The sequence below is a fragment of the Lytechinus variegatus genome, chromosome 9 (genome assembly GCF_018143015.1).
Source record: "Lytechinus variegatus isolate NC3 chromosome 9, Lvar_3.0, whole genome shotgun sequence".
Taxonomy (NCBI): domain Eukaryota; kingdom Metazoa; phylum Echinodermata; class Echinoidea; order Temnopleuroida; family Toxopneustidae; genus Lytechinus; species Lytechinus variegatus.
In genome coordinates this window covers 10,609,632-10,636,394 of record NC_054748.1, presented here as the reverse complement: position 1 = coordinate 10,636,394, position 26,763 = coordinate 10,609,632, and the positions used below count along the sequence as shown (strand labels likewise).

General features: G+C 37.0%; 1 protein-coding gene across 2 annotated transcripts; it reads right to left on the bottom strand.

Moving 5' to 3' along the window:
* Positions 1-517: 517 nt before the first annotated feature.
* Positions 518-12,639, bottom strand: LOC121421547 (mediator of RNA polymerase II transcription subunit 25-like). 2 transcript variants are annotated; one of them, XM_041616289.1, is made up of 8 exons: positions 12,213-12,639; positions 11,158-11,203; positions 9,413-9,537; positions 8,683-8,781; positions 7,664-7,784; positions 5,646-5,799; positions 3,726-3,818; positions 520-733 (listed from the first exon to the last, which is right to left on the bottom strand). In XM_041616289.1, exons 1-8 carry the CDS (start codon positions 12,323-12,325, stop codon positions 627-629), a joined length of 858 nt encoding a protein of 285 aa, XP_041472223.1. In that variant the 5' UTR covers positions 12,326-12,639; the 3' UTR covers positions 520-626. The 2 variants fall into 2 exon arrangements, with proteins under 2 accessions (XP_041472224.1, XP_041472223.1); XM_041616290.1 differs by lacking the exon at positions 3,726-3,818 and having other exon boundaries at positions 518-733.
* Positions 12,640-26,763: the final 14,124 nt, after the last annotated feature.

The following is a 26,763-nucleotide window of genomic DNA, read 5'->3' as shown; positions in this document are numbered from 1 at the left end:
CGTCCTTACAGACGTATGTACCAGTCGCTATATATCGCAATTTGTGCCGCTGCTTTGTGCTTGTAATCTACAAGCATGAGTTTGGAACTTGTCGCTCGCATTGATTCGCCAAGATATCGAAAAGCCTTGATAAAAGCTATACTTCAGCACAGCGTGCTGCATTGCTGGTTCAGCACGGTGCTCTTGCTACACGCTAGAAATTCATTACTCACCTTCTCTGAACTATACCGCTACAGTACGTCGTGGTATAGTTCAGTGTTTGCCATACGGCGTGCGCGCGCATATATGTGCTATACAATCGCAACCTGCTGAATGAATATGTCTACTGCTCTCTTTTGATATTGCATGTACATTGCTCAAAATTCTTATTTTGCAGAAAATAATAGACAATTAGCGGAAAATCCTAAAAAAAAAATTGAAAACAGAAATTTTCAACCAAAAGCGGAAATGTTGGGAGGTCTGTATAAACCTTTTTACATCAAATAAAAATGTATACCTTTTTCAATTATTTGTCCAATTTTTTTTCAAACTTCCACCCACTTGCTTGTCTGAATTTTCTCTTTTCCACAAAAGAAATTCATTTGGATTCCCTTTGAAAAGTTGATAATCGATATGAATCCTCGCGATTACAATGGCTTCAAACAACACAAAGTACAGTACTTACCTTGTGCACCTCCTTGGCTTCCAATGGATTGTGTGGTTGGAACTTTGAATTTGGTGTTAGGACTTTGACCTGATTCAAAGAAAGATAGAATACATAATGAGCAAAGCTGGAAGTTATGCGGCCAAAATAACTAATAATAACCTGCTTTAATATGCAGTATGTAAAACATCAGATCAAGGTCCCAAAAGTGCATTACGGATATATCATTACCTTTGACATTTGCAGACGGTACACACTTTCTCCAGTCACTTAACTCTTAAAATACAGCTTTTTCTGAGCTGTCCAAGACAAGTTTGCATAATTTGTTGACAATTGCAATGATAGAAAATAACTGGACTATGTCGTTATCTGATATTAAAGGAAAATGAATACTAGTAACTGAAATCAAAGCCTGATCCGACTTGATTAATGGAATGCTTGGACTGAATACACAGGTCGTGTGGTCCAGTGGTTAGGGCATTGGACTCATAATCGCAAGGTTGTGAGTTCGAATCCCAACTCTGCCATTGTCTCCACTTTGATAAAAAGGCCCAAGAGTGATATCTGATGTCTATTACGTCAGCCACTATGACTGATTAACCTATACGTAAAATGTTTCCAAGGTAATTGGTTATATACCAGCTTGGCGTTTACCAGCAAAAAAATGCTGTCCTGCCGAGATCCTACGGGAGTTACCACAAACAGAAACAGAATAGCTGAATAACTTTTGACAAAACAAGAAGGAATGAAAAAAACGAAAACGTGCATGCAACGAAATGGAAAAATAAAAGATGAACATATCGTGCAAATTTCTATGACTGAAGGATTAAAGAATGAAAGGGATTACAGAAATCAGTTGTGATAGAAATTTGATGAATTAGAACTAAAAGATTAATTGATGATTAGATAGATCCAAACGTTGAGATTTGAACTGAAACGAAACACACATACACCATACCAGTAGTGTCCAAGTCAGACAAAAAAACAGATTGCAAACCGACCAATGATGTGTCATCAAAATACCATCAGTGACCTGCCACCTCAGAACCAATATCAAGTTGCCAAAAATTGAACTTGAAAAGGCAAAACTGGGCTCCATTACTTAAAAGTTACTACATGGGAACTTTGCCATCAAATGTTAATAGCCATGGTTATGATGATCAATAGCCAATCAGAATCAAGGATTCCATGAAAGTTATCATTGGCTGGCAAAGTTACCATGATGGTTACTTACATGCAATGGGGCCCTAATCTTTATAATAATACATAAGTTGACTGAATATAGGAGACAGATTTAAATACTGTATAAGCTGTAATTTTCGCAGGGGTTTTATTTTGGCGGATTTCGTGAATTGCCGTTGGCCACAAATTTAACAACATGCGAAAATTTTGACACATCTCATAGTCAGAGCCAACGGCAAAGCTCTGCTATTGGAAACATCCTGTGTAATAAGAAAATGAAGGGATGCACCTCTATATGTACAAAAAATAAGGCTGAGAAAGTACAGTTAGGGATTCAAAAAATTAGCTAGAATTTCACTTTTTTAATTTCTCAAACGAAATCAGAGCTTAAACTATTTTCTTACATTATTTTATCAATATTTATTCACTCACTGTAATATTTAAGTGGAATCCAGCCTTGGCCATAAAATGTTGTGTTGGGAAGGAGAAAAATAAATTAAACAGAATGGTGAAAGTTTGAAAGAAATCGGACAAGCAATAAGAAAGTTATAGCTTCTTTAAAATTGAGATCACTAATACTATGTAGATTTCAAATTGGCAACTGGGTAAGTAAATTATGACAAGAGGCAAGGACAACTTTCTCATAGGCCATGTACTTTATTATCAGGGATTTGTGGTTTTCTCCTAAGTACAATCTGAAATCAAACTTTTGGGAAAAATGACATTTTAGCCATAATATGTATTGGAGTACATGGAAGAGTAGTCCTTGCCTTACATCACTTTGACATCCCATATGCGGCCAATTTGGGTATAGTGATTACCAATATTTACACATTTTAAAAATTCATAACTTTCTTGTTGTTTGTCCAATATTGTTCAAACTTTCACCTATCAACTTGTCTGATTTTTCCTTCCTTATAAAAGCAAGTTTTTATTTGGGTTGGATTCCCCTTTAAAATGCTTTTTCCATGAAATTATTTGATTTTGTCATCTGATTGACATTAAACACACGTATTGGCAGCTATTTGCATACTCATTAATATTCATAAGTCACATGACCAGAGCTTTTGAAAGGTGAAGATTCTGTTCACAAAACTCCACATTTTTGCACTTTCACCAACTTTTTGAAAAAATGAATCGAACAAAACACAAATTCCAAAGATTCTTAACCCCATGGATTACAGATCAAACTGTTGCATGATGAACTTTTAGATCTAAAGTTAAAAAAAGTGAAATTCAAGCCACCTTTTTCCACAGTTTGTAACTGTTTTCACAGGTACATATTTATGTACAAAATACACATCAGCTTTGGGACTTTGAGTAGTGTAGATGTGTATAATTTGCACTAATTTTGCTGCTTTGAAATGCTGTGAAAATATTTTGTACATCTTCCGATCGTGAATTTAACAACCCATGAAAATGACCCCCGCGATTCGCGAAAAATTCTGTACGCGAAAATAACAGCTTGTACAGTAATACAGAATACTCAAGCATGGGATGTGCACACTGTGCGATCTCAATGAAACAGCCAAAACAAAAAGACCGGCTTTTGACGGTATGAAGAAATATATTTACTTTTTCAAGCAAGCTAATGTTCTAAATTATACTTCAAGACCACATGACTACTTTGGTCATTAACAGCAATCCCTCCCTGGCAACTTATTCTGGTTTAAGGGTGACTGGTCGCTAATGTTTTGATCCATCTGGGGCCCGTAACACAAAGCTTATCGATCATCATAGAAGAATATCTTTACAATGGATTGCATTGACTACAATGTACAATGAATTGTGAAAATCAAGCATACAATCAATCGCTAGCCACTGTGTAACGGACCCTGCAGTCAATTTGGATGGTGTGACAGTGAAATAAAGATGACTATTAAAAAGACAGGTTGCGTACCAGGACTATTCTTCATACCACTAGAGGGCAGCGTTCGTCTTGGCGATGCATTCCCAGTCACTTGTTTACTCTCTTTGCTGTCAGGCACACGCTCTGATGGGGAGGTTAATAATAGAGAGCAAGGAGCATATAGTGGTTAGTCTTTCAAACAGAACCCATGAAATGACATTAAAGACAACTGCCCAAGAGAGCATTATTGAGAGAGGGTTAGCACTTCCTGAAGAAAAAAAGAGATAGGGCAAATGTAAATTCATTTTTTTTTGTGCGTACAAGAATTAAAACAAAATCAATTTGGAAATTTGCAGATACAAAAGCAAGCAACATGTATACCATCATTTTATAACGGGGATTTTGCACTTAATTCTCTTTCTTGATGTGAAACCCATAGCATCAAGTCATGTTAAAGTGGGTTTTTTTTATTCATGTTGCTTGCTACTTTTCGTGTGGGAGTTATAAGACAAGGTGAGAGGTGAAATAATTTTCTTCAAGTGAAAATGGTAACTGCCATTTTAAATTTATAACAATTCACATGAGCGGGCTTTTCTTAAGAGAATAAATCACATGAAAAAAAGATAACACAACAAACATTGTGTGTATCAAAATGTAGAAATACGTGCAATCCATAAAATAATCAATATTTTTGTATGTTCAACCCCAACTTTCTTCATTTTCACTGCGATTCAGTAATCGCAGTAATCGCAATACAACTCAGGAAAGTCATATATTATGATGCAAAAAGCAGAAATCAAATAATTTGAAAAAGGACCCACATAAAATGATCAGATTTTCATAATTGATGGGATTGCCCAAAAAGGCCAAAAAAAACTATTGGTGGTCCTCAATTATAAAATATTGTTTTACGATAGTGCACTCAGTAAATTTTGTAGACTTTTGTGCTGATGCAAAGTTAAGTCTATTAACACCATGAAAGTCTATATGTGGGGCTGCAATATTTACTGAGTGTACCATCATAAAACACAATATTTAAGAGTCAAGAAAGAGGTGAATATTCCTTATTTTTTCAGAAGTCTCCAACTAAATTTCAAGGAAATATGGTGTAAATAGATGGCCATTTCATAGATATAAAGATGTAAAATGTGAAATTTCACAAACTTGTGGGGGGGGGGGTTTTGGAATGGGTTGGTGACCAAAAATTAGGAAACCAAACAATTTTTTTTTTTGGTCACAAGGCAGTGCTTGTGAGTGGGCAAGGGGTGGGGCAGTTGAGAGACCAAAGAACCAATAAAGAAAGAGATGTCATTTGCTATTAGATGAATAGTGTATAAAGCAAGCATGTTACACACCAAAATGGCCCCAAGGAGAAAAATAAGATATTTTACAGCAATATTTTGGCTAATAGATATTTTGATAAGCAAAAATTTGTTAGAGCACAAAGAAATGCATGACAGTTTGAGATTTATTTTAGTACTCATACCAATATATCTTAAAAATAATATCATTCACTTCAAAATAATGATTGTTCAAATCAGAAATCAGAAAGAGAAATCCCCCAAGAAAAAATTTTGCCCATGTATGAAACCATGAAGTCTGTGGGAAATACGCATTACACAAAAATTAGATCATATTCAATGTGTAAATACCTTGGAGTTCATATCAAACTCGAGACACTTGAAGTTACAGTGTGCATGTACCACATATTGATACACCTAGCATCCCCAGTTAAAAAAAAATTGAGGTCAGCTTAGAAAAGGCTGGTGGCAGTCTCATATTTTCTAAAAACAGTATCCTGATACCTGTGCAGAACTTTTTAATGCAAAAGAATATTCACTACCAATGTTATAACTCTAAAATCTAGCTTATTCTAAGCTGTCATCAAAATATTTAAATTTGAGATACAAGATTTAATCAGCCCACCAGCGTTATGGGATGCAACTTGCAGAACTTTTTTTGTTTTAATACCTTGGAGTTCGAAACCTTTGAGTAGTATGAGGTGTCTTTCGTCTTTGGCATAATCCTTGTTTGGCAAAACCTGTAGCTCTGCACAGGATTTGTCATAGAGCCTCTGCAGGACACCCAGCTTCCTTGGTGACATGACAGAGAGGTTGACATTCCGCTGTACACACAGAAAAACAACATTGATGGGAATGTTAGTGCACAATGTAGGCAGTCAAGGAAAGGGGTGGCTAGGGTGTTACCCAGGAAGTGCCCAATGTGTCTTGCAAAGCTGAATATAACTAGGATCCCGTGGTGGTGACACAACAGTTGCTCCTGCGACAACTGCTCAAGGCTATATTTCCTCTAAGAAGTTAATAGGCATTTATATAGCACCATCTTTCTAGAAATATTCTATTCCGAGGCACGTTATATTATTATTATTACCCTGGATTTAGCTCAAGCTGCCTTTCAGCGCTCATGCATGCAAGTAATTAATCCAGCCGGGTTCCCATTCACCTCACCTGAGTCGAGTCCAGCACAATGTGGACAAATTTCTCAAAGGAAATTAAGCCATGGCTGGGACTTGAACCCACAACCCTCTGCTTCAAAGTCAGAAGACTAATCCACTGGGCCACAACACTCCACATTATGGTTAGGGTTGCATAAGGATTTTATGCTAGGTTTAGGGTATAGTCTATAAACCCATGGTTGAAGTTCGTCTTTTGATTAGTGTGTGGACTTTACAGCAAAACAATTGTCACAGGAGCATACGTCATGGAGCCACGGGGGTGACCAGGCCACCGAAGATAGTTGGGGATGACTGAAATGCTCAGGGAGATGAGAATGTGCATACAATATGTCTGACAAGGATGAATATACTGTAGGAGCTGTTATTTTCGCGGGGGTTTTATTTTCGCGGATTTCGCGAATTGCCGATCGGCCGCGAATTTAACAACACGCGAAAATATTGACACATTTCTTAGTCAGTGCCAATGTCCCCAACAGCAAAGCTTTACTGTAGAAAATATCCTGTGTAGTGAACATATGAGATATGCACCTGTACATGTACAAAAAATAAGGCTTAGAAAGTAGTTAGTGATTCAAAAAGTTAGCTAGAATTTCACATTTTTTAATTTCTCAAACAAAATCAGAGCCTAAACTATTTTCTAATATTATTTTATCAATATTTATACACTCTCTGTAATATCAAAATGTATTTTTCATGAAATAATTTGATTTTATTTTCATCTTATTGACTCTATACACACGTATTGGCAGCTATTTGCATACTCATTAATATTCATAAGTCACATGACCAGAGCTTTTGAAAGGTGAAGATTCTGTTCACAAAATTCCACATTTTTGCACTTTTACCAACTTTTTGAAAAATGAATCGAACAAATTCCAAAGATTGCTTAACCCTGTAGATTACAGATCAAATTGTGGCATGATGAATTTTCAGATCTAAAGGTGAAAAAAGTGAAATTCAAGCCACCTTTTTTCCACAGTTTGTAACTGTTTTTACAGGGACATATTTATGTACAAAAGACACATCAGCATGGGGACTTTGAAGAGTATACATTTGCATTTATTTGCACTAGTTTTGCTTCTTAGAAATGCTGTGGAAATGTTTTGTACATCTTCCAATCGCGAATTTAACAACCCGCGAAAATATCATTCGCGAAAAATTCTGTACGCGAAAATAACAGCTTGTACAGTAGATGTTAATTTAATATAAGTTGCCCAGGAAAGACTGGGAAAAGGAGGAGATAATCAAGTCTCTTTTTCCTTCGGAATAAGTTTTTTATGTTTCAAACCACTCGCTAACGAAAAGCGACTCCAAGTGGCCCCGCAATCAATTGGTGAAGCTTATGAACATTTCCTCGATCATTTAACACACTTATGTCACATGAAATAAGAATGTTGGGCGTTGCCATTTATTGACATTCACGTCCTTGCAGAATCTTTGCAAGACATACGTCAGCCCGGTGAAAACGGCGCATTACAAACAGCTTGATGAAACTCTATCATAATATACATACCTCCCCCATGAGGACGGCTAGCTGCTCAGCCGTGTATCCACTATAATGACCACACTCCATGGCTGGGATAGAGAAAGGAGGTGAGTTTGTGATCAGGATACACATTCTATCTATCTTTGTCCTGGTAAAAGAAATAAAAAAGGAGAAAAACCATTGAAGCAATTGATGCCCAGCATTGCAGGTAAGGCAGGAAAGTCCAGTCTGGACAGGGCCATTAGACTGTCCAAGACAATGGTCAGGGACAAGGTGTGACTCTCTAAGGCCAACTCTAAGGGACTCCAAGATTCTGGCCTCTAGGTCAAAGTCAAGGATTGTATACATACATGTATGTTCAAAGACAAGAAAAATAACTGTAAGAATTTCAAGTTTGTTGTAGTATTTAGGTTGCAAGTTATTAAATGTGGCAACCTTTGCTTTAGCTTCAATGGCACCGATACTTTTCATCTCATCTTTGTATTTCTCTAATATTTTGCTGTTAGCACCTGTCTTTCATCTCGATCTCTTACCTGATCAATATACAACCGTTTATGACAACAACAAAAATTACAGCTTGATTACCAAACAGTCTAAAGAAGCCACAAAGTGGACGTAAACATACTCATTAAGGTATGAAATAAAGTCCTTCAGTCTGAAAGAAAAATTGTATTCTAATGAAATCACTCATAAGAATGATCTTGCTCACGGGTCCATAACACAAATCTTAGCAATGATCGTAGAACATTTTTCAATGATTGATTGCATAGACTAAAATTTAAAATCGACCGTGACAATCAAATCGCTTACTTTTGTGTTACGGGAGCCAGGACCTCCACAATCCAATCACAATTTTAATTTAATTTCAATACCCTGTATACTTTCTAATCTCCATGACAACGGATCCGGCACTTTCAATCTATATACCCAAACTGAATTGTATCAGAAAACATTTGTAAGTCCAAACCCATTGCCTACTGGATGTGGGTGGTCTTTGTACAAGCCTATGGGGAGAACAGAATATGGTAGTCAACAGGTTAACTCACCCTGCTTCTCTCCTAATCTTCATGTGATCAAATATCTGCATGGCGCCCCCTAGACCCTCGGCTAACAGACTGTGACTCTCACCACCTCCTCCGATGAATCTAGGAAATAAACAAAGACAGACAAATTGCACTTTCATTGATTATATAATCACCGTTTATTCTTGATAAGTTGGGTGCTTGATATGGTTGCCAACCACTTCACGGACTGGTGATCCTTTCTTAGGAGTTTAGTCTATGTCAATGAATGCACATAACAATCATCAATTTACCTCAAGAACGGATCACAAGTCATCTGTACAGTCCCCTGTAACAAATGAACAGCTATAATGATGCAATGCCCTGGGACCATTTTTCAATACAATCTGAGGGGATTCATAAAGCTGTTTGTAAGTTACGAACGACTTTAAGAATGACTGGTGAACTCTTCTTACGCGCTAAACCATTGCCAGTGCAATATACCATTTACCACAAGAAAGGATCACCAGTCTTTCTTGAAGTTACTCTTAACTTAAAGTTTTATGAAACGGCCCCCTGAAGGTACAAATGCTTGTACCTGTACTACAATACAGGCGTAAGTCAAATTTCTCGCAATTGTACATCTTGTATGTCAAACACATTCTGTGATCCAAAAAGATTTTACGTTATTTTATGCAAACTACAAATTTATTTGCTTTCTGGCTTGATATCAAACAAGAATCAAATTCAAAAGATAAAAAAGGACCCAACTTACAGTATTTTTTCCAGTGTCCTCATAAACTCCTTGGCATTGCTTGTTGGTGCTGTACAACTGATAGCCGGTCCAGGAAAGCAGTCAACACTGTTAAAGACCACAAGGCTGAAGACTGTCTTTCCATACTATAAAGTAAAAGAAGAGGAAACAACATTGGAATGAAATTAGGATGACATATTATGTAATAAAACAATAATATTCCACTTTTACATCAGAACGACGTCTCAGTAGAAGTGCTGAGTTACAGTTTACTCTTGTTATTGGATGCTGCCTTGCCTGCACAGAAAATAAATGCATGCACTTTCTCCACTCTCTGGGGAGTAGGGAGTACATGAATGTCCACACTAAATTGCTAGGCCTGCATACTACATTCATGTAGGCTTTCACATAATTAGCTCCAATAGTAGTTTTGGAGATAATACCCAGCATTACACAGCACTGTAATATTCTTAACTTACATGTAATTTCCAAAACTATGTGATTCAATTCATTTTTTTTCTTCAATTCAAATTAATTTTCACAAATTGAGTAATTTTTTTAATATCAATACAGTACACATTTAAAACAGTTAACAATATACATCAATTGTGGAGCGGATTGAAAAAGCCCATGTTGATCTATCAACGACAAAATACATAAGTAAAGATACTTGACTTTATCAATAACCCAGGCAAAGCAAAAACACAATATAACCTAAAGAAATGGGTATAAGAGTCTCAAAAAATACCATAAGGTGTAAGAAGTTAAATTCTATATAATTCACATTCAACAACATTGGAAACAACATTATATATTTGGGGTGTTACAAGAAACCTGTTATCACATATCCTATAGAATCAATCATTAGTCGTGCAACCAACTTGTCATTATCGATAAAGCAGACCTAGGCTTGCGATATGAAAGAACTGTACTTATTGATTCCTATCAAATGATCATGGGGGATTCATGGATTGGTTGCTTGATTATTGTGTAGTTTTGTTAAAAGCAGTCAATACATCGCTAATCCTGCGGGCGACACTGGCACTGGTCTGACGGCCAAGACTGGTAATAATTGCTGTTGGGCCAGTAACTTTTCAGAATAAGCCAGTTTTATTTGTCCGACATGACCAGTAGGATTATATGAAACTGATACAAAATGTATTTTCTTCTCTTTTTAAAATAAAAATGCTCTTCCATCTCAAAAATTGACTCTCATTTTGTGTGTGTGTGTTTACTGTTTGTTTTTCTTTGTTTGGGGGTGTAACAATATTAAAGTAATAAAAGACAGCAAAATGAACTCAAGTCTTTTTTATATTTTTTTTATTTTGGGGGACCAGTAAATTTTAGGTTCTGTCCAGTAAAACATGGAAAAACTGGGTATGTACTAGTAGAAAAAAGGTTTAGTGTGGAGCACAGGCTAAGCTTTATTAAAGTGCTCTGGTCAGAGTTCTCGAGCATAAATGTATAACTATGTCCTAGATTGCTATGCAGTGATTGGTTGCAAACCTTTGTCTTATAAATGGAGCCCAAATGTAAAAAATACATTTGTACATCTATGGGCTTTGGAAGGAAATATTTGCAATCAATATATGAAAATTTACAAGCGAGATTCCAATTGTAACAAGAGTGAATTCATTTTTACTTTTTGTTATTTGTTAAGTTTTATTTCAACTCTTTTGCAACTCTCCATAAGATAGATTTTAAACCTAGAAGAAAATATAAATGCTCTCATTTTTTAAAATTAATATTGATGATTTCATACTTACATCTCCAGTAAAATCTGAGTCAATAAGTGGACCTCCATTAAAATGCCTACAAAGAGATAAAAGAAAAGGATCATATCAGGATATAAACAATGATAAAAATGATGGTGATTATTCATTTCCAATTTCGATGAAGATGATGTTTCATGATAACAATTAAATGTAGGGTGGTTCATCCCTCATACATACAGTGTATTTCATGAAACGGAAAGTAAGTGATTTTCACTGACAAATTTGCTCTAACTAAAGCACCAATGTCAACTTCTAGCACCAGTAGCAAATAGTACCTAGCAGCTCATCAACCTTGTGACAAACACACTGAGAGAATACCGAGGAGATCATTTGGGTGTGGAAACGACCCACAACGAATAACTACAACAACTCTAACTAAGCCAATCAGATGCAAGAATTCATAGTAGCTTTCAACAATTCTCATTTAAATCACCAACTAATTGTTTCATGAAACGCTCTGCAAGACTGTTCAACTCTTCTTCCAAGCTCCCAGCTGTAGCAAGGGCATTGCTAGGGGACAAAACATTATCCAAAACCAAAATGTGGCAAATAATTTTAATTGATGCACCGAATTTGCAAAATCTGCACCGGTGCTCAATGACATCAATCGAACACCGATTTTAAAATTGATTTTTGACTTCTGGCAAATCATGTGATGGCCTCAAAAAGCAGCCTTCATAATCAAAATCCTGATGCACAGACATGGGGCACAATTTTTTTGTTCAGTCTGAAAATGACTGGCTGGATTACTCATAGAAATGTAATTATGCAAGAAACATCACTTATATCAACTGGAGATTTTCATGAATATTAAAAACAATCATTAGGCTACATTAGTCTTAATCTTAAGTTTGTTTATAGGTGTGCAGCGATGGGACCCCCCTTCAAATTTCATACACTTAAATGTCCAATATTTTGGGCAATAAATTAATGTTGACAATACTGACGTTGACAAGTTTTAGTCTTTTTTTTAGACATAGCTTTTTAGCCATTGATTTAGGAATTTAGTGCCAAAAATGTTGGACAGACGTCAGACTTTGACTTACACTAAAGTGGGAAGAATGTAGTTTCCCTTTAGTTCATCAAAATAAGCACCAAGAGAAGCATTCCCTTCAATAACGAAAACAACGTCTGTACACTTCCCTTCTTGAATAACCATCTTGGACCTAGCTCAGTCAGGCGGGCAAGCAGCACAGATTGGGTTGTTCAGCCCGGGGGTGTAGCGGCTTGGCGAACTCTTCACTCAGTCAGTGCTCCGACCGGATCCGGAGGAACGATTTGCTTTGCAAAATTAATTAACTTGTCCGCTGGCAAACTGAGAATGATACTAAAATGATATAGCAGTTATCCAAAAGTGTCCATCGTCAATCTGGGATAAACACATACATCAAATTTCACATTTCATGATTGCTTTTCTCCTAGAAATTCGGGTCCTTCTTTCTTGCAGCTGGCTGCCGAGAATCGATACGGAAAAAAAACAGCACAGAAACCTGCCTCTCGATATAGAGGGCGCTACATTTTCTCAGCCTTATGAATGAGGATGAGTTTCGTTTCTGTTATTTTTCGATTTTTCATTTATTAAAAATCAAGAAAGAGATTGATGATGGGTTGGGAAATTCCAGAAGTTTTATCCCTTGTCTAATTTTTTATTCTCTTTTGATCAATCCCAGTTACATTAAAGTCATAGTGTAGAAAGAAGTAGATCATGCACGAAAGATAGAACAGAGATTTATAATGAAAAAAAAATAAAAATAGTAAAATCCGGCTACGTCATTTTTTTTCTGTAATGTGTAAACTTACCAGTCTCGTATATATTCATGAAACTGATGATTTACCACAAGGGCATTCAAGAAAAATTGAGCAGACGCGTGGAGATGTGCATTATCCTACATTAGCCAATATTTTATTTCACATATAGGTACGCATTATTCTTTTTTTTTTGGGGGGGGTACTTAAAAAAAAATACTGATACATAATAATAAACTCGAATTGTTTTAGTATTCTAAATTTTAAACTTCCCCTCCTCAATAACCATATACTAGTGGGTATATATTCTTTGTAAATAATTTTTCGGCATTACTCCTATGTATTAAGATCGCATGCTCGATCATAATCAATAATAAGTCAGAAAAATGGAACTTGGGATTCGAACCTGCCATCAACTGCTTCCGGGCAGCGACTATAATAACCACCAGGCTATTCTGGTTCACGGCTGTCACCATGAACTGAAATTCTAATACCCTCGATCCTCTTCTTTCTGACTCATTAATATGCATAATATGCTAATGCAGTCCGCCGGAATGCAATCTGCCGGAATATATCGTCCTCCTTTTCTATCTTGGTATATTCTTTCCATTGAAAATGTTTGATAACAATGTTTATCATGATGATGAACAAACTCTCGAAAGTCCGTAAAATTATACAGCATAAACCATGAATAATATTTATTTAATTTTTTAATTACAAATTTTACATTCTCACGAGACTAATATAGGCTTAGATCTATTTCATAACAAAGTTTTAATTATGCACATCCTGTTCGGTATTGGGGATTGATGGCGTCAGAGGCCGCTCACTATTTCTTTTTTTAGTTTATCATATGAAATAAGAAATGGTCTCATTTTCTCCTCATTGTCATGTGAAAGAAAAAATGTTACTTTCTGAATAATACGAGACATTTGGCTTCCTCCTGCTCGTACGCACGGGCGTCCGTCGATATAACACATGATATTTTTATGAAAATATGCACCCTTTTTCTTAAAAGTTGATGGAGAGGGGGAAAAATTAATCGTATCAAGTCGGGGTATTCAGTAATGAGTACAGGAGAAACTATATTTCACTGATTTTCATGATTCATTCCATTTGATTAACTCATCTATTCGTGTTTTGGGGCTAATCTTTCCCTTACGCATTGCTTTTTGGCAGAAGTTCTATGGAAAATGCACCTTTTTTCACACAAACATTAATTGAGACACTCTGTATTCATTCCCCCATTGCTCGAGAATGAATGGGCAGTTAACGACGGGGTTAAAGATTTATTGAGAAACGGAATGTATATTTCATGAAAATGAAAGCCATTTTCCCATTGGATATCTTCAATACGTGTTTTTTACTAGATGAAGTTAGTTGTCGAATAGGCTGTCCTGGCATTTGAGGTCTCTATCGGTGACGTCACTCAGGATCGTCATGCCTGAACCATCGGCCGGGCAGGGGTCGCAACGGTAGTATGATTTATGGATAATGCACTCGATATATACAATAATCTTGTCCTCCCGTTCAAATGAATGTGAAACTCATATAATTTTCATCAGAGCATTCAACAGGAGTACTGTAGTACACATTTCTTTGTTATAAGTGAATTAAAGTCCCTCCATCAGTGAGTTAGTCCACGTCCTGGACGATTTTTACTGATTGGGCAAACCATAACCAACACACACACGCCCGGGCCCGCGCCCTCCACTGATTCACTTACCCCCAGTGATTCACCTTACCCACTGATTCACTTTCCCCGAAAATATGACTATTCAGGGTGTGTGTATGCGTGTACTGTTATGGGGTTGTAGTGTGCTGGGTGTTTGGTAGTCAGTCGTGTCGTACAAAATAACAACAGTCCAGGAGGTGGACTATCAGTGAGTTTGATCACACCTATTGCGAAAATGTATCACCCCTACGCTGTAACACAGTCAGCTGTTTGCACTCAGGGTCACTCCGTGACCTGTGTGTGCGTTCAAGAGTTGTACACGATTTTCTGTCTCATTTAGGCAGAAATCTTTCATAATGTCCCTGAACATGACAGCAATCCCGTTGTTTTAACATTTTGTGGTTCAGTTAAGCCTTTTTTGTCAAATCTAAAAATTGTACTTCAAAAGTTCAAATATTAGGCCTATACTTACAGTAAGAAAACAAAAGAAGTAGTGAGTGCGGGACCCGGGGGGGGCCACTTCCATTCACGAGTGGATACCATGCGCGACCATGGGGTCTCGAAAAGCACCCTAAACACGTAATTTCCATATTCTGAAAATGCACCCCTTAACAAGTATTGGCGTGTGAAACCCTACCCTTAACAAGTACTGGAAACAAAACGATACTCTTGTCAAATATTCCCTGAAATGAACCCCTAAACAAGTACAGGAATGTTTTATTGTTACGGGTCCTTCGGTCGTCGGCTTTACCTTATTTGGTTTAGTATACGACCCACCTTCTCCACCTCGCGCAAATCAGACTCTAAACACGAAATTTGGGGGCAAAAAGGACGTCCTTTATAAAACAATTTAATTTTGTTTTATCATCCCCGCAAATTCGACCCTAAACACGTAATTTTCCTCGCGAAATAGATACCCTTTTTTCATTATTTTTGTGTTTTTGACACCCTTATCACGTTACGTACGTAACGTGCCCTATCGTGAAAAAGACATCCTTTTTACGTGTTTTTTTGGTCGCGCATGGTATCCACTCGTCAATGTAAGTGGCCCCCCCGGGGTGCGGGACATCATCGATTCTCTCATTTGCATGACTTAGTTGTGCATAGGCCCAATACGCAGAATTTTTTGCGGGGGGGGGGGCACATGTAATTCTTTTTAAAAATAAACTCGAAAGCGAGGGAGCACAGTGAACGAGCTTGTCACTGGGCCGCATGCGCGTTTCCGTTTTACACCCTGGCGAAGGCATTTTCCGGAAAAGTAGCCAAAAAGCGACTAGTGAAGAGTCTACACACGTCGCTGGTTGCATGCAGCGTGCGACACAGGCGAGTCCACCACCGCATGCAATTTGCACAGTTACTGATCAGAGTTCCTCGGCACTTCATGTACAGAGAGAGCGGCAGTCAGGAGTGAAATCCGAACATGCTTTTGCAGTCGCGTTGTTTATGATAGTTTTTTTTTTCTAAAAATAAATTATTAACTAAATGAATAGAATGACAGACAAAATCAAAATAAACAGATACTTATATTAATGGAAAGACAAATTGAAGTTTGATGGATTGGTAGTACACTTAGAAGCTGCCGAAAGATAGATATAGAAGACTGATAAATAGATAGAGACAAGATAGACAGATAGATAGATAGATAGATAGAAATAGAGAGAGAGAGGGGGAGAGAGGTGGATAGATAGATAGAAAGAGAGAGAAAGAGGGAGAGATGGATGGATAGATAGATAAATAGAGAGAGGGGGAGAGACAGAGATATATAGAGGGAGAGGGGGAGAGAGAGAGAAGGATAGATAGATATATATCGAGAGAGAGAAAGACAGACAGATGGATGGATAGATAGATAGAGATAGATGGATGAGAGATAGATGATGTTAGATAGATAAAGAGGGAGAGAGACAAAGAATATTAACAAATTAACAGATAGATAAGTTAAAAAAATAGATAGATAAATAGATAGAGAGAATAAGAGAAAGACAGACAGATGGATAGATAGATAGATAGAGAGAGAGAGAGAGATATTAAATAGATAACTAAAGAATATGAGAGAGACAGAGAAGATTATTAACAAATTAACAGATAGGTAGATACTCTAGTTAAAAAATAGATAAATAGATAGAGAGAAATATATAGAGAAAGACAGACAGATGGATAGAGAGATAGAGAGAATTTGAGAGTTAGATAGATGTCAGATAGATCAAGAATGAGAGAGAAGAGCGACAAATTAACAGAGATACTGTAGTTACATAGGTAGGTAGAGAGAGAGAAATAGAGAAAGACAGACGGATGGATAGATAGAGAGAGAATTTCAATTTGAGATAGATGTTAGATAGATGTTAGATAAAGAATGAGAGAGACAGAGAAGGTTATTAAATAGATAGATACTGCAGTTACATAGATAGATAGAGATAGATATATAGACAGATAGAGAGAAAGACAGACCAAGGAGCTATGGACAGACATCAGCAAATCGGCAAGGCAAATGATCAAGGTAAACATTCGTATTGAACCTGGAAAGTATATAAGCTCAGCTGCATTTGCAAGTGTTCTGCGGATAACTTCGGTGCGGACTTTGGATCGCGCGCCCAGCTGATAATGTAAACAAACGTAGACGTAGACTCTTCACTAGTCGCTTTTTGGCTACTTTTCCAGAAAATGCCTTCGCCAGGGTGTAAAACGGAAACGCGCGGGCCGTATCTGCATTTCGTCAAGTGAAATTGAAGGATTCAGTGCATACTCTTAGTGAATTTTTAATATAGAAAAAATAATCAAAATTTCCCTACCCCGCACCCCCCCCCTGCCGCGTACGGCTATTCATTGGTCTATATAGGACCCTAACTATTTTTGAAAATCAAATGAAATTTTAAAATGTCATAACTTTATTATTTACTTCCAATTCTTATTTTATTTATTGATTCAAAGCAACAATTTTGTGGGATGGACTTAATCTTGGGTAAATTATTTGTCTTTTATATCTTTTTCAATGAAAATTTTAATCAACACTGTTGGGTAATCGAAGAGTTGAGTAAAATCTGATGGGTAATTAAATTTGCCAGACCACATAACAAACTGATTATCCAACATCAATTGGGGAAATTTTAACTAAATTGTGTAAAATGTCTGTTAAGAAATGTTTGCTTGAAACTGGACAATATACGCCTTAATATCATACTACCGTTTACCAAAATTATTTGACAGCCTATATTTAATATTGGGAGGAATGATATATTGCAAATTAGACGTCGATAGATTTTTAAGTATTATGGGGCAATAATGATAATAACAACGCGCCACGGAATAGAATATTTCTAGATAGATGGCGCTATATAAATACCTATTATTATCATTATGGAATAGATTTTGGAATGTTTAAGTAAAAGTAAAAACAAAGTATTCTAAAAACAAAGTATAGAAAAGAATGTGATATACAATTTGAAAATGATTATTATATTTTTTATACTATGTTTATACCCCCATCCTAATTGTGATTGTCATTGGTTCTCTCATTTCTTCATAAGATTTGATTATAGTTGTATTTATTTGCGGTTATATGTTTTTGGGATGTCGTAAAAATTATGACATCTTTTAATAATCCAATTATTTGGACTTAACAGAAATGACAGCATGTAGTAAGCTATAGCCCATCCATGTAAATCTATTAATCTTTTTCTTGAAAATGAATGTCTTTTCTATGCTTGTAAAAACGAGAATAATAAATATTATGAAGTATAAGAAGAGTATGATCTATGAATATGATGTTTATTGTAAAAGCCGCAGAGGCTTGCCTTTCCTCCAATAAATCCAAAACAAGTTTCCCGAAACTGAGTCTCAAATTTCCTGAAATTTAGAAACATTTCCTTAAATTTCCAAATTGTATTTTCTAACAAATATCGGACTATAATAAAGCGAGCCTAAACTTGGTCCAAGTGACTATTAAAATTCACGAAACTGAGTCTCAAACTTCCTGAAATTCAGAAACATTTCCTGGAATTTCCAAATTGTATTTTCTAACAAAAATCGGAAAAAGCGAGCCTAAACTTGGTCCAAGTGACTAATTCAAGGAATTTAACTTTTTTGTTAAGTACACTTTTTTAAAAAGAGCAACAAAATGACAAAATGCGGAGCGCGAGAAGAAAATTTTGAGCTACGTAAAACAAATAAATTTATAAATATAACATGAATATTTCATGTTGCTACGTTTAATTGTAGTTTTCTGATTTTCAGAAATTTCCTGGATTTTTTTTTATTTCCTGAAAATGACCTGAAAAGGATCCGGATTTCCCGGAATTCGGGAAATTTCCCCGGGGGCCACTTTCATTCACGACTGGATACCATGCGCGACCATGGGGTCTCGAAAAGCACCATAAACACGTATTTTCCATATTCTGAAAATGCACCCCTTTGATTTGATTTGATTTTATTGTTTACTTCTGCAATTACATCATTCGTATATTATAATACATTTTCCATAACATAACAAACATAGTATATTGAGAACTTTTTTGGCATGAATCATAACTAAATGTACTAAAATTATCATTACAAACAAAACTGATTTCATACCAAATTAGTTAACATTTACAATTTGCAGGAGAAGGATTGTCATCATAAGCAGATTGCTTGAAAAAATGACAACCCCAGGTTAAAACTCATTGATTACTATAATACATTAATACAGCAGAATCGATATACAGCACATTTCATGAAAAACAGCAGAAATGTAATTTGAGCAATGAAGATGGAGATGATAAGGATGAAGATGATGGTGAAATGGTGAAGATGAAGGCGATGGAGAGGATGATGATGGTGATGATGCTTTAATGATGACACAGAAATTTTACTTCAAATATTCTGATATCAACATAGATTTAACGTTTGCCTTAAATGAGTAAAAAGACGTAGATCTTTTTATTCTGGTAGAGAGTTCCACAAATCAGGACCATGGTGTCCTATGGATCAGTGGCGGATCCAGAGGGGGGCGCCCCGGGCGCGCGCCCCCCCTATTTTCGCCGGATTTTTTTTTTTTTTTTTTGGATGGTTATATTTACTGGATTGGTACAATGTAGTCAATTTCAAGGGCTAGATCTAGTCAAAACTATATTTTAACTTACGCTCATGGCCTTTGTGTTCGCACAAATGCACCTCTGTCATACTGTATTGCAATATGTAAATTCCGGAATTCCAGGGCGCGCAAGTCGATTGGTTGGAAAGTTGCACCACTTGTAATCGGGAGTTGCAGTGCAGTGACCAGTGTGAAGATGTTGGATTGGATATCATTTTTTCCCGAAATTTTGTGTTTTTTGTAACATGCGTTTGTCCGTCTTTATGGCAAATACATGTAAATTGTAAGTAACAGATCGCGAGAGAAAGTGTCAACGATGCGAATGATGTCTATCCCCGAGATTATTCTTCACTCAAAGATGAAGCCCTGTATCGGGCGCCACATGCGCAGCATTATCATTCTGCCTTGGTCATGTAAGTTTTCACTGAAATGTATAGGTCAGACATATTTGTATTTAATGTAAACTAACTTTTACACTTTCTGGTAGATTCAGAGGCATATTATCCAGGGCGCCCCAACCATAGGCGGATCCAGGGGGGGGGGCCGAGGGGCCCGGGCCCCCCTATTGGCGGAGCAAAAAAAAGAAAAAAAGGGGAAAAGGAAGGAAAAATGAACAAAGGAAAAGAGAGGAGAAAAGAAGGAAGGCAAGCATAAGAGGAGGAAGATGAGTGAATAAAATAAGATAAGGGGAAATAAGACTTGGAAATTATTTTTTTGAAATCTTTCATGTCGGGATAAAAAATTTTCGCTCGCGCTTTGCGCTCGCATTGCCTTTTAGGTGATATCTTGCTCAATATGGACCTTAAAATATCAAATTCTAAAGTCAATATACAAAACATATTTCAGCTGGGAAATTGAACTTTCATTATTTTGTTTTATTCACAAATTGATTTTTTAAAAGTGTAAAAAATTCTGTTTTATGGTCTGAATATTAACAATTTCTGCTTGCGCTGCGCGCTCGCAACATTTGATTTGTCAGGTACCTATTATTTTCCTGTATTCCATGAAGTTCTCAAAATATCCCTATTTAGGTCAGATTGTCAAAACGTATCAGCTAGCGCTGCACGCTTGCATTTTGATTAGTGAGTTATGTATATCTCAATATTAATTCTAAAACAAACTACTTAAAATCACCATTTGATGACAATTAATCATAAATTTCTGCTCGCGATTTGCGCTCGCATTGATAGATTTTAAACTCGTGCATCTTATGCATAATTACAAAAGTGCTTAAATGTCCAATTTTCAGGCCATAATATTAATAGATTTTGCGCTCTCATGCTTAGGAAGAGAAATAGGAAGATAGTCATCATTTTCTTATGATGACATAATGTCCTTATAGAACATCCCGGTCCTATGTCAAAACTCAAAGTAACAATAATTGAAAATATCAGCTCTGTTTTAACTGTGATCCTTCTTCACCTCACAATTTTTCCACAAAGTGCTTGCAATACAGAGCTTAAAGTGACCCCTTTTCAGATCTGAATATTATATATTTTTAGCTCGCGCTTTGCGCTCGCTTTATTGATTTTCATGGTAAAAAAAGGTATTTAGAATACCCAAATTCTAGGTCGATATCTCAAACACACGTTTATTCAGATACGCACCTTGTTCTCCATTTAAATAATTATCCAGTTTCAGATAACAATATAAAAAATTGTCTGCTCGCGCTTTGTGCTCGCATTATTAATGTATGAAAATTTCCAATAGCTTAACCTTTTCATGATTTACAAAACATGAATAGAGTGACCAGAATTTTTCCGCTCGCGCTTCGCGCTCGCATCAATAATGTTCAGTTTTTGTCTCATCCTTTTCCACGATTACAAAAAGTGCTTGAAATTTCCATTATTCAGGTAGAAATGTCAAAAATTTCAGCTCGCGCTTCGCGCTCGCAATATTTGAATGTTGAAATATGTAACGTCTTCATGACTAAGTTCAAGCAGTCCATAACAAATACGTTTTCGATCAGCTCAAAACGTATATAAAAATTTTCCGCTCGCGCTCTGCGCTCGCATTATTAATGTAAGGAAGATCCCCACTTCCTCATCCTTTTCATGATTTACAAAACTTGAATAGAGTGTCTCGTTCAGTAGGTCTAAATCACGAAATTTTTTGCTCACGCTTCACGCTCGCACTATTCGTTTAGTTATATACCTATTCTGTTAAGTTACAAAAAGTGCTTAGAATTTCCATTCCTTAGGTAAAAATGTCAAAAAATTTCAGCTCGCGCTTCGCGCTCGCATTATTTGATTTTTAAAAATATGTAACGTCTTCATGGCTAATTGCAAGCAAGTCCTTAACAGTACCTTTTCCATCAGTTCATTTTTGCTCGCGCTTCACGTTCGTAATAATTATTCACTTGCATACACATCTTTTTTCAGGATTGCCCAGAATGTTCAAAACTTTTAGAAAAAAGTAAATAAGATTCCCCCAAAAAATAGCTCGCGCTTCGCGCTCGCATTATATAAATAATGATTATGGTATTATATATTTATGTTTATTCATAAGAATAAAGCTAAGAAGTGACTAATATGACTACCCCTTTAAAGATACCAAAAATCCCGGCAAATATCATATTCGAGTGGCCGATCGGGGAAAATATGGCTGAAAAAAAAATTCCGGCCCCCCCCCTATTGGCGAAGGCTGGATCCGCCCCTGCCCCCAACTAAGTTTCGCCGAAGCAATCATTCCAACGAATTATCAAGGAGCAAAATTGTATATTCTCAATCACCAGTCGACCCCACTCCGCGTTTGCTGTGTATAGGCACCTATGTCAGCGTAAGGAGCGAAGATTTTATGTGACGGGGAGGGGGGGGGGGGGGGTGGGGGGGAGAATAAAAATACTTTCGTGCAAGCAAGTGAAGAGCCTTTGCCAAATGTATGTTTTGAATGACCGCTTATACGGTGTGTGACTGGAAACCAGCTCCTAAATGAGTCAGTATGTGTCTTTTAGTCATGAAGTTACAGTGATTTAAGTGTGCATTTTTCTTCTAAAGGTGCTCTCAAAATACGACTTTTGGACATGATTTTTTGAAAAAGTCCTTGCCGTGGGAGGGGGGTATCCCCCCTCCCACACCCTCCCCCGCTCGGTCGCTTCGCTCCCTCGCCGCTGGCGCCCCCCCCTATTTCAAAATCCTGGATCCGCCCCTGTGGATCTCTGCGCAATAAGCAATATGGGGTTGATTAAATGGAAATTAGAAGAGTTCCGCGTAGGGTTTGAATGGATAGATGTGTTCATAGTATAGAAATTGTGAAATGAAGGTGGGAGCATGTTATTTACGTATTTGAACATAAGCAGTAAGCTTTGAAATGAATTTATTTCAGAAATAGTTAGAGTCTTTAGTTTATGGAATAATGGATTTGTGTGTGATAAATATTGCGAATTAGTACAAATTTGAATTGCTTTTTTCTGTATAACAAGTATTGGCGTGTGAAACCATACCCTTAACAAGTATTGGAAACAAAACGATACTCTTGGCAAATATTCCCTGAAATGAACCCTTAAACAAGTACAGGAATGTTTTATTGTTACGGGTCCTTCGGTCGTCGGCTTCACCTTATTTGGTTTAGTACGACCCCACCTTCTACACGAATTGTTGGGGCAAAAAGGACATCCTTTATAAAACATTTTAATATTGTTTTATCATCCCCGCAAATTCGACCGTAAACACGTAATTTTAATCCCTAAATAGCGAAATAGATATACCCTTTTTTCATTATTTTTGTGTTTTTGACTCGGACACCCTTATCACGTAACGTGGCCTATCGTGAAAAAGACATCCTTTTTTACGTGTTTTTTGGTCGCGCATGGTATCCACTCGTCAATGTAAGTGCCCCCCCCCCCCTCGGGAAATTTCCTTCAAAGTGGAAACACTGCTCTCCTCTCATACAAGAATGCGTTTCCTTGGCAAGCTCCTCAGTTTTCTATTTCATTTTACCTTACTAGCCCAAAGTCACTTTATACCTCTCTGCCCGTTTATACATAATTACCCTTTCTTTGCAAACGGGAAGGACAGTCCAGGGAAGGAAAGAAGAACCTGCGAAAAAAAAGAACAAAATCAACCCGAAAAAAATCATGCACCGTAACGACTAAGTGAGAAAGGGGGAATAAATCAATTTTATGAATTGATATAACAAAATTGAGCTGGGCAGGATTGCATGAAAAAAAAAAGAATTAAAGTGGCAAAAAATGGATAAGCTAAAAGCTGAGTTGGAAAATTAAGAAAAGGGAAAGAAGAAGAAGCGCTGTGGAGCGTTGTGGCCCAGTGGATTAGTCTTCGGACTTTGAAACAGAGGGTCGTGGGTTCGAATCCCAGCCAAGGCGTAATTTCCTTCAGCAAGATGGATATGTGCGCAATATAAATATCCTATATTAAGAAAAAGAAGAAGAAGAAAATGTAAGAATACTGCCAAAAACACCGATTTTCAAAAAAGGGTAGTTTTGAAAAACTGGTCAATGGCAATCGCAGAGTCAAACATAATTAGGGTATTTTTTTTTCAAAGCTCCTTTTTAAAGACTAGCCAAACGTGTTTAGGGTATGTTTTTCCCCCAAGCCTTATCCCCGGGGTCAGTATTCTGGCGACAACTTGTTTAGGGGCCAAAATGTGTAAATTAAGCCCGTGAAAAACTTGTTTTATGGGGTTATTTTGCACAGAGGAAATATTTTGGCCACGCGTGTGTACAGCAATACATTTTGACTCGCCCCTCCCGGGGGGAGGTGATGAGCGCGTCTGTGACCCGGGCGAGGGTCACTTCCATTGACGAGTGGATACCTGCGGCGACCATGGGGTTTCGAAAAGCCGTCCTATAGTATAAGTATCTAACATATGCGCTGAAAATGCACCCCATATAACCAAGGCCTGCAGGCCCTTCGGTTTAGTACGTACCAGGGGCGGAAATCTCTCACAAAAGGTAGGGGGGACAAGAGTCTGGAAAATTTGACAAGCAAAAAATAAATGCTATTACATAAAATTTAAGGTCATTTAGACGAAAATATATTTGACAAGCAAAAAAAAAAGGTCATCTCGTCCCAAAACGCACGTTTTATTCCCATTTTGAGTTATATATTTATATTTCTTAGCATCACCAAAGACCCAAAATAGTAGGGGGGACATTTGATATTGTGTCCCCTACTATTTTGAGTAGGGGGGACACGTCTCCCTGCCCCCCTGGGATTTCCGCCCATGGTACGTACCGACCCACCTCCCACACCTCGCCCAAATCGGACTCTAAACACGTACGAAGTTTTGGGGCAATTAAAAAGTAGGCCTATATCCTTTACATCCTTTATAATGAAAGCATTTTAGCCCTTTTTTTATACCCTCTCAAACTTGACGTAAACAGTTATACAAGCCGAGTGGTGTAACTATATAAGGGGGGGGGGGGGGTGACAAAAAAGGGGTGAAAGGAGAAAGAAAGAGAAACGTAATGGGGAGAATTAAGAAATTATTGTACATTTTATTACGCTATATGATGTTAAATAAGAAATGTTGGTTGGATACATGATTACCCTCGTGGAACCCCATACCCCATATTTTACCCCATATTTTGTTAAAGTGTTGGTGCTTGCGTTATATAGATGTATGTTGAGAAATGTATATTATAGTGTGTATTTAAAGAACATTTTATGATAAAATTTCTAACCAACCTATCTAAAAGTAATATGAATTATTTAATTCATAAATGGATTTATTACATAGGCAGTTCCAGGGGGTCCGAGGGGCCTGCCCCGACCCCATGGGCGGAGCAAAAAAAGAAAAGGGACAAGAAAGGAAAAAGAAGAGGAAAGAGAGGGGGGAGGAAAAGAAACGATAAGTAAATAAAAAAGGTGAGTGAAATAAAAGAAAAAAGCCTTTCATGTTACTATTTTCGCTCGCACTTCGAGCTCACATTGCTTGTTCGACAAGATATATATCTTTTGATCAGAATATGCTGATATGGATCTTAAAATATGAAGCTTTGAAGTCAATATACAACGCATATTTCAGCTCGGAAATCGAACTTTCATTATTTTAGGTCGGAATGTCAACAATTTTCAGCTTCCGGCCTTTTTGTGGTCAAATTATTTAATTGTTGGATTGTCTTCATGGCTAACTGCAAACAGTCGAAAAGTCCGTTTTCAATCAGGCCAGGTGCCCGTTGCAAAAAAAATTGGAATCAACGGCAACTCTAAAATTCATGCGCAAATTGATTTTCAACCAATCAACAGCGCGCATTTTGGAACTTGCAATTTATTTTTTGACTTGGGTTTAAACATAAAAACCTTTGTGCAATACAGGAACCCTGAACATATATTAAAAAATTTTGCTCGCGCTTCTTACATACCCATCTTGATCAGGATCACAAACATTGCCAGACTGTTCAATTTTCACAAGAAAATACATGAAATTTCCAAAAAAATTTGGCTGGCGCTTCGCGCTCACACTATTTAAATAAATGAGATTATAATTTATAACATATTCATGTTCTTTTATAAGTGTCTGTTAAACTGTTAGAACTACCTCCTTTAACACAAACAAAAATCAACTTCGATCGGCGAGATATGGGTGAAGAATATCCCCTCCTATTGGCGAAGATTAGATCCGCCCCTGCATTCATACTCTCATGAGAGCGGGTAAAAACTTAGCAATAAGCTTAACGTAAGGATTTGCCATATCCAATCCTGCCACCCCCTCCAAAAATTGTGTGTGTGTGTGTGGGGGGGATTTTCCCGGGTTTAAACATATTTTACTTTCAATTTAGGAAATTGATTAAGTGTTTTTTTTTCAACGTGATATCAACGACAGCTTTAACTAATTATTTCCTACATTTATGTTACTCTCAACAATTTTCTATATTGTATGCGTATTACTAGTTTTCATGGTAATCTATGTATCTGACCTGCCATCTGTTTGGAATCGAAACGATGGACCTGGTCTCTTTATGTATATATTTTTTAGTGTCTTTGAACTTGAATAAAGTCATGATGAAACAACAGTGTTCACATCATGTTCACGCCGTCTTGAAGGTAACGTAGCAGACAACATTTCTCAATCACGTGAACTGGTCATGTGAGCAGATCACGTGTTCAGCCAGTTTCGTCAAAATTAGCTGTACGAAATTTTGAGAGGT

Bases quoted from the DNA above. Each gene is read 5' to 3' on its own strand.
- LOC121421547 (XM_041616289.1), bottom strand. From the start codon at position 12,325: ATGGTTATTCAAGAAGGGAAGTGTACAGACGTTGTTTTCGTTATTGAA. The intron at 9,538-11,157 runs GTAAGTATGAAA...TTTACTTTATAG, and splicing joins ACTCAGATTTTACTGGAGAT to TATGGAAAGACAGTCTTCAG. The intron at 5,800-7,663 runs GTATGTATATTA...CTGTGTGTACAG, and splicing joins TAGCCGTCCTCATGGGGGAG to CGGAATGTCAACCTCTCTGT.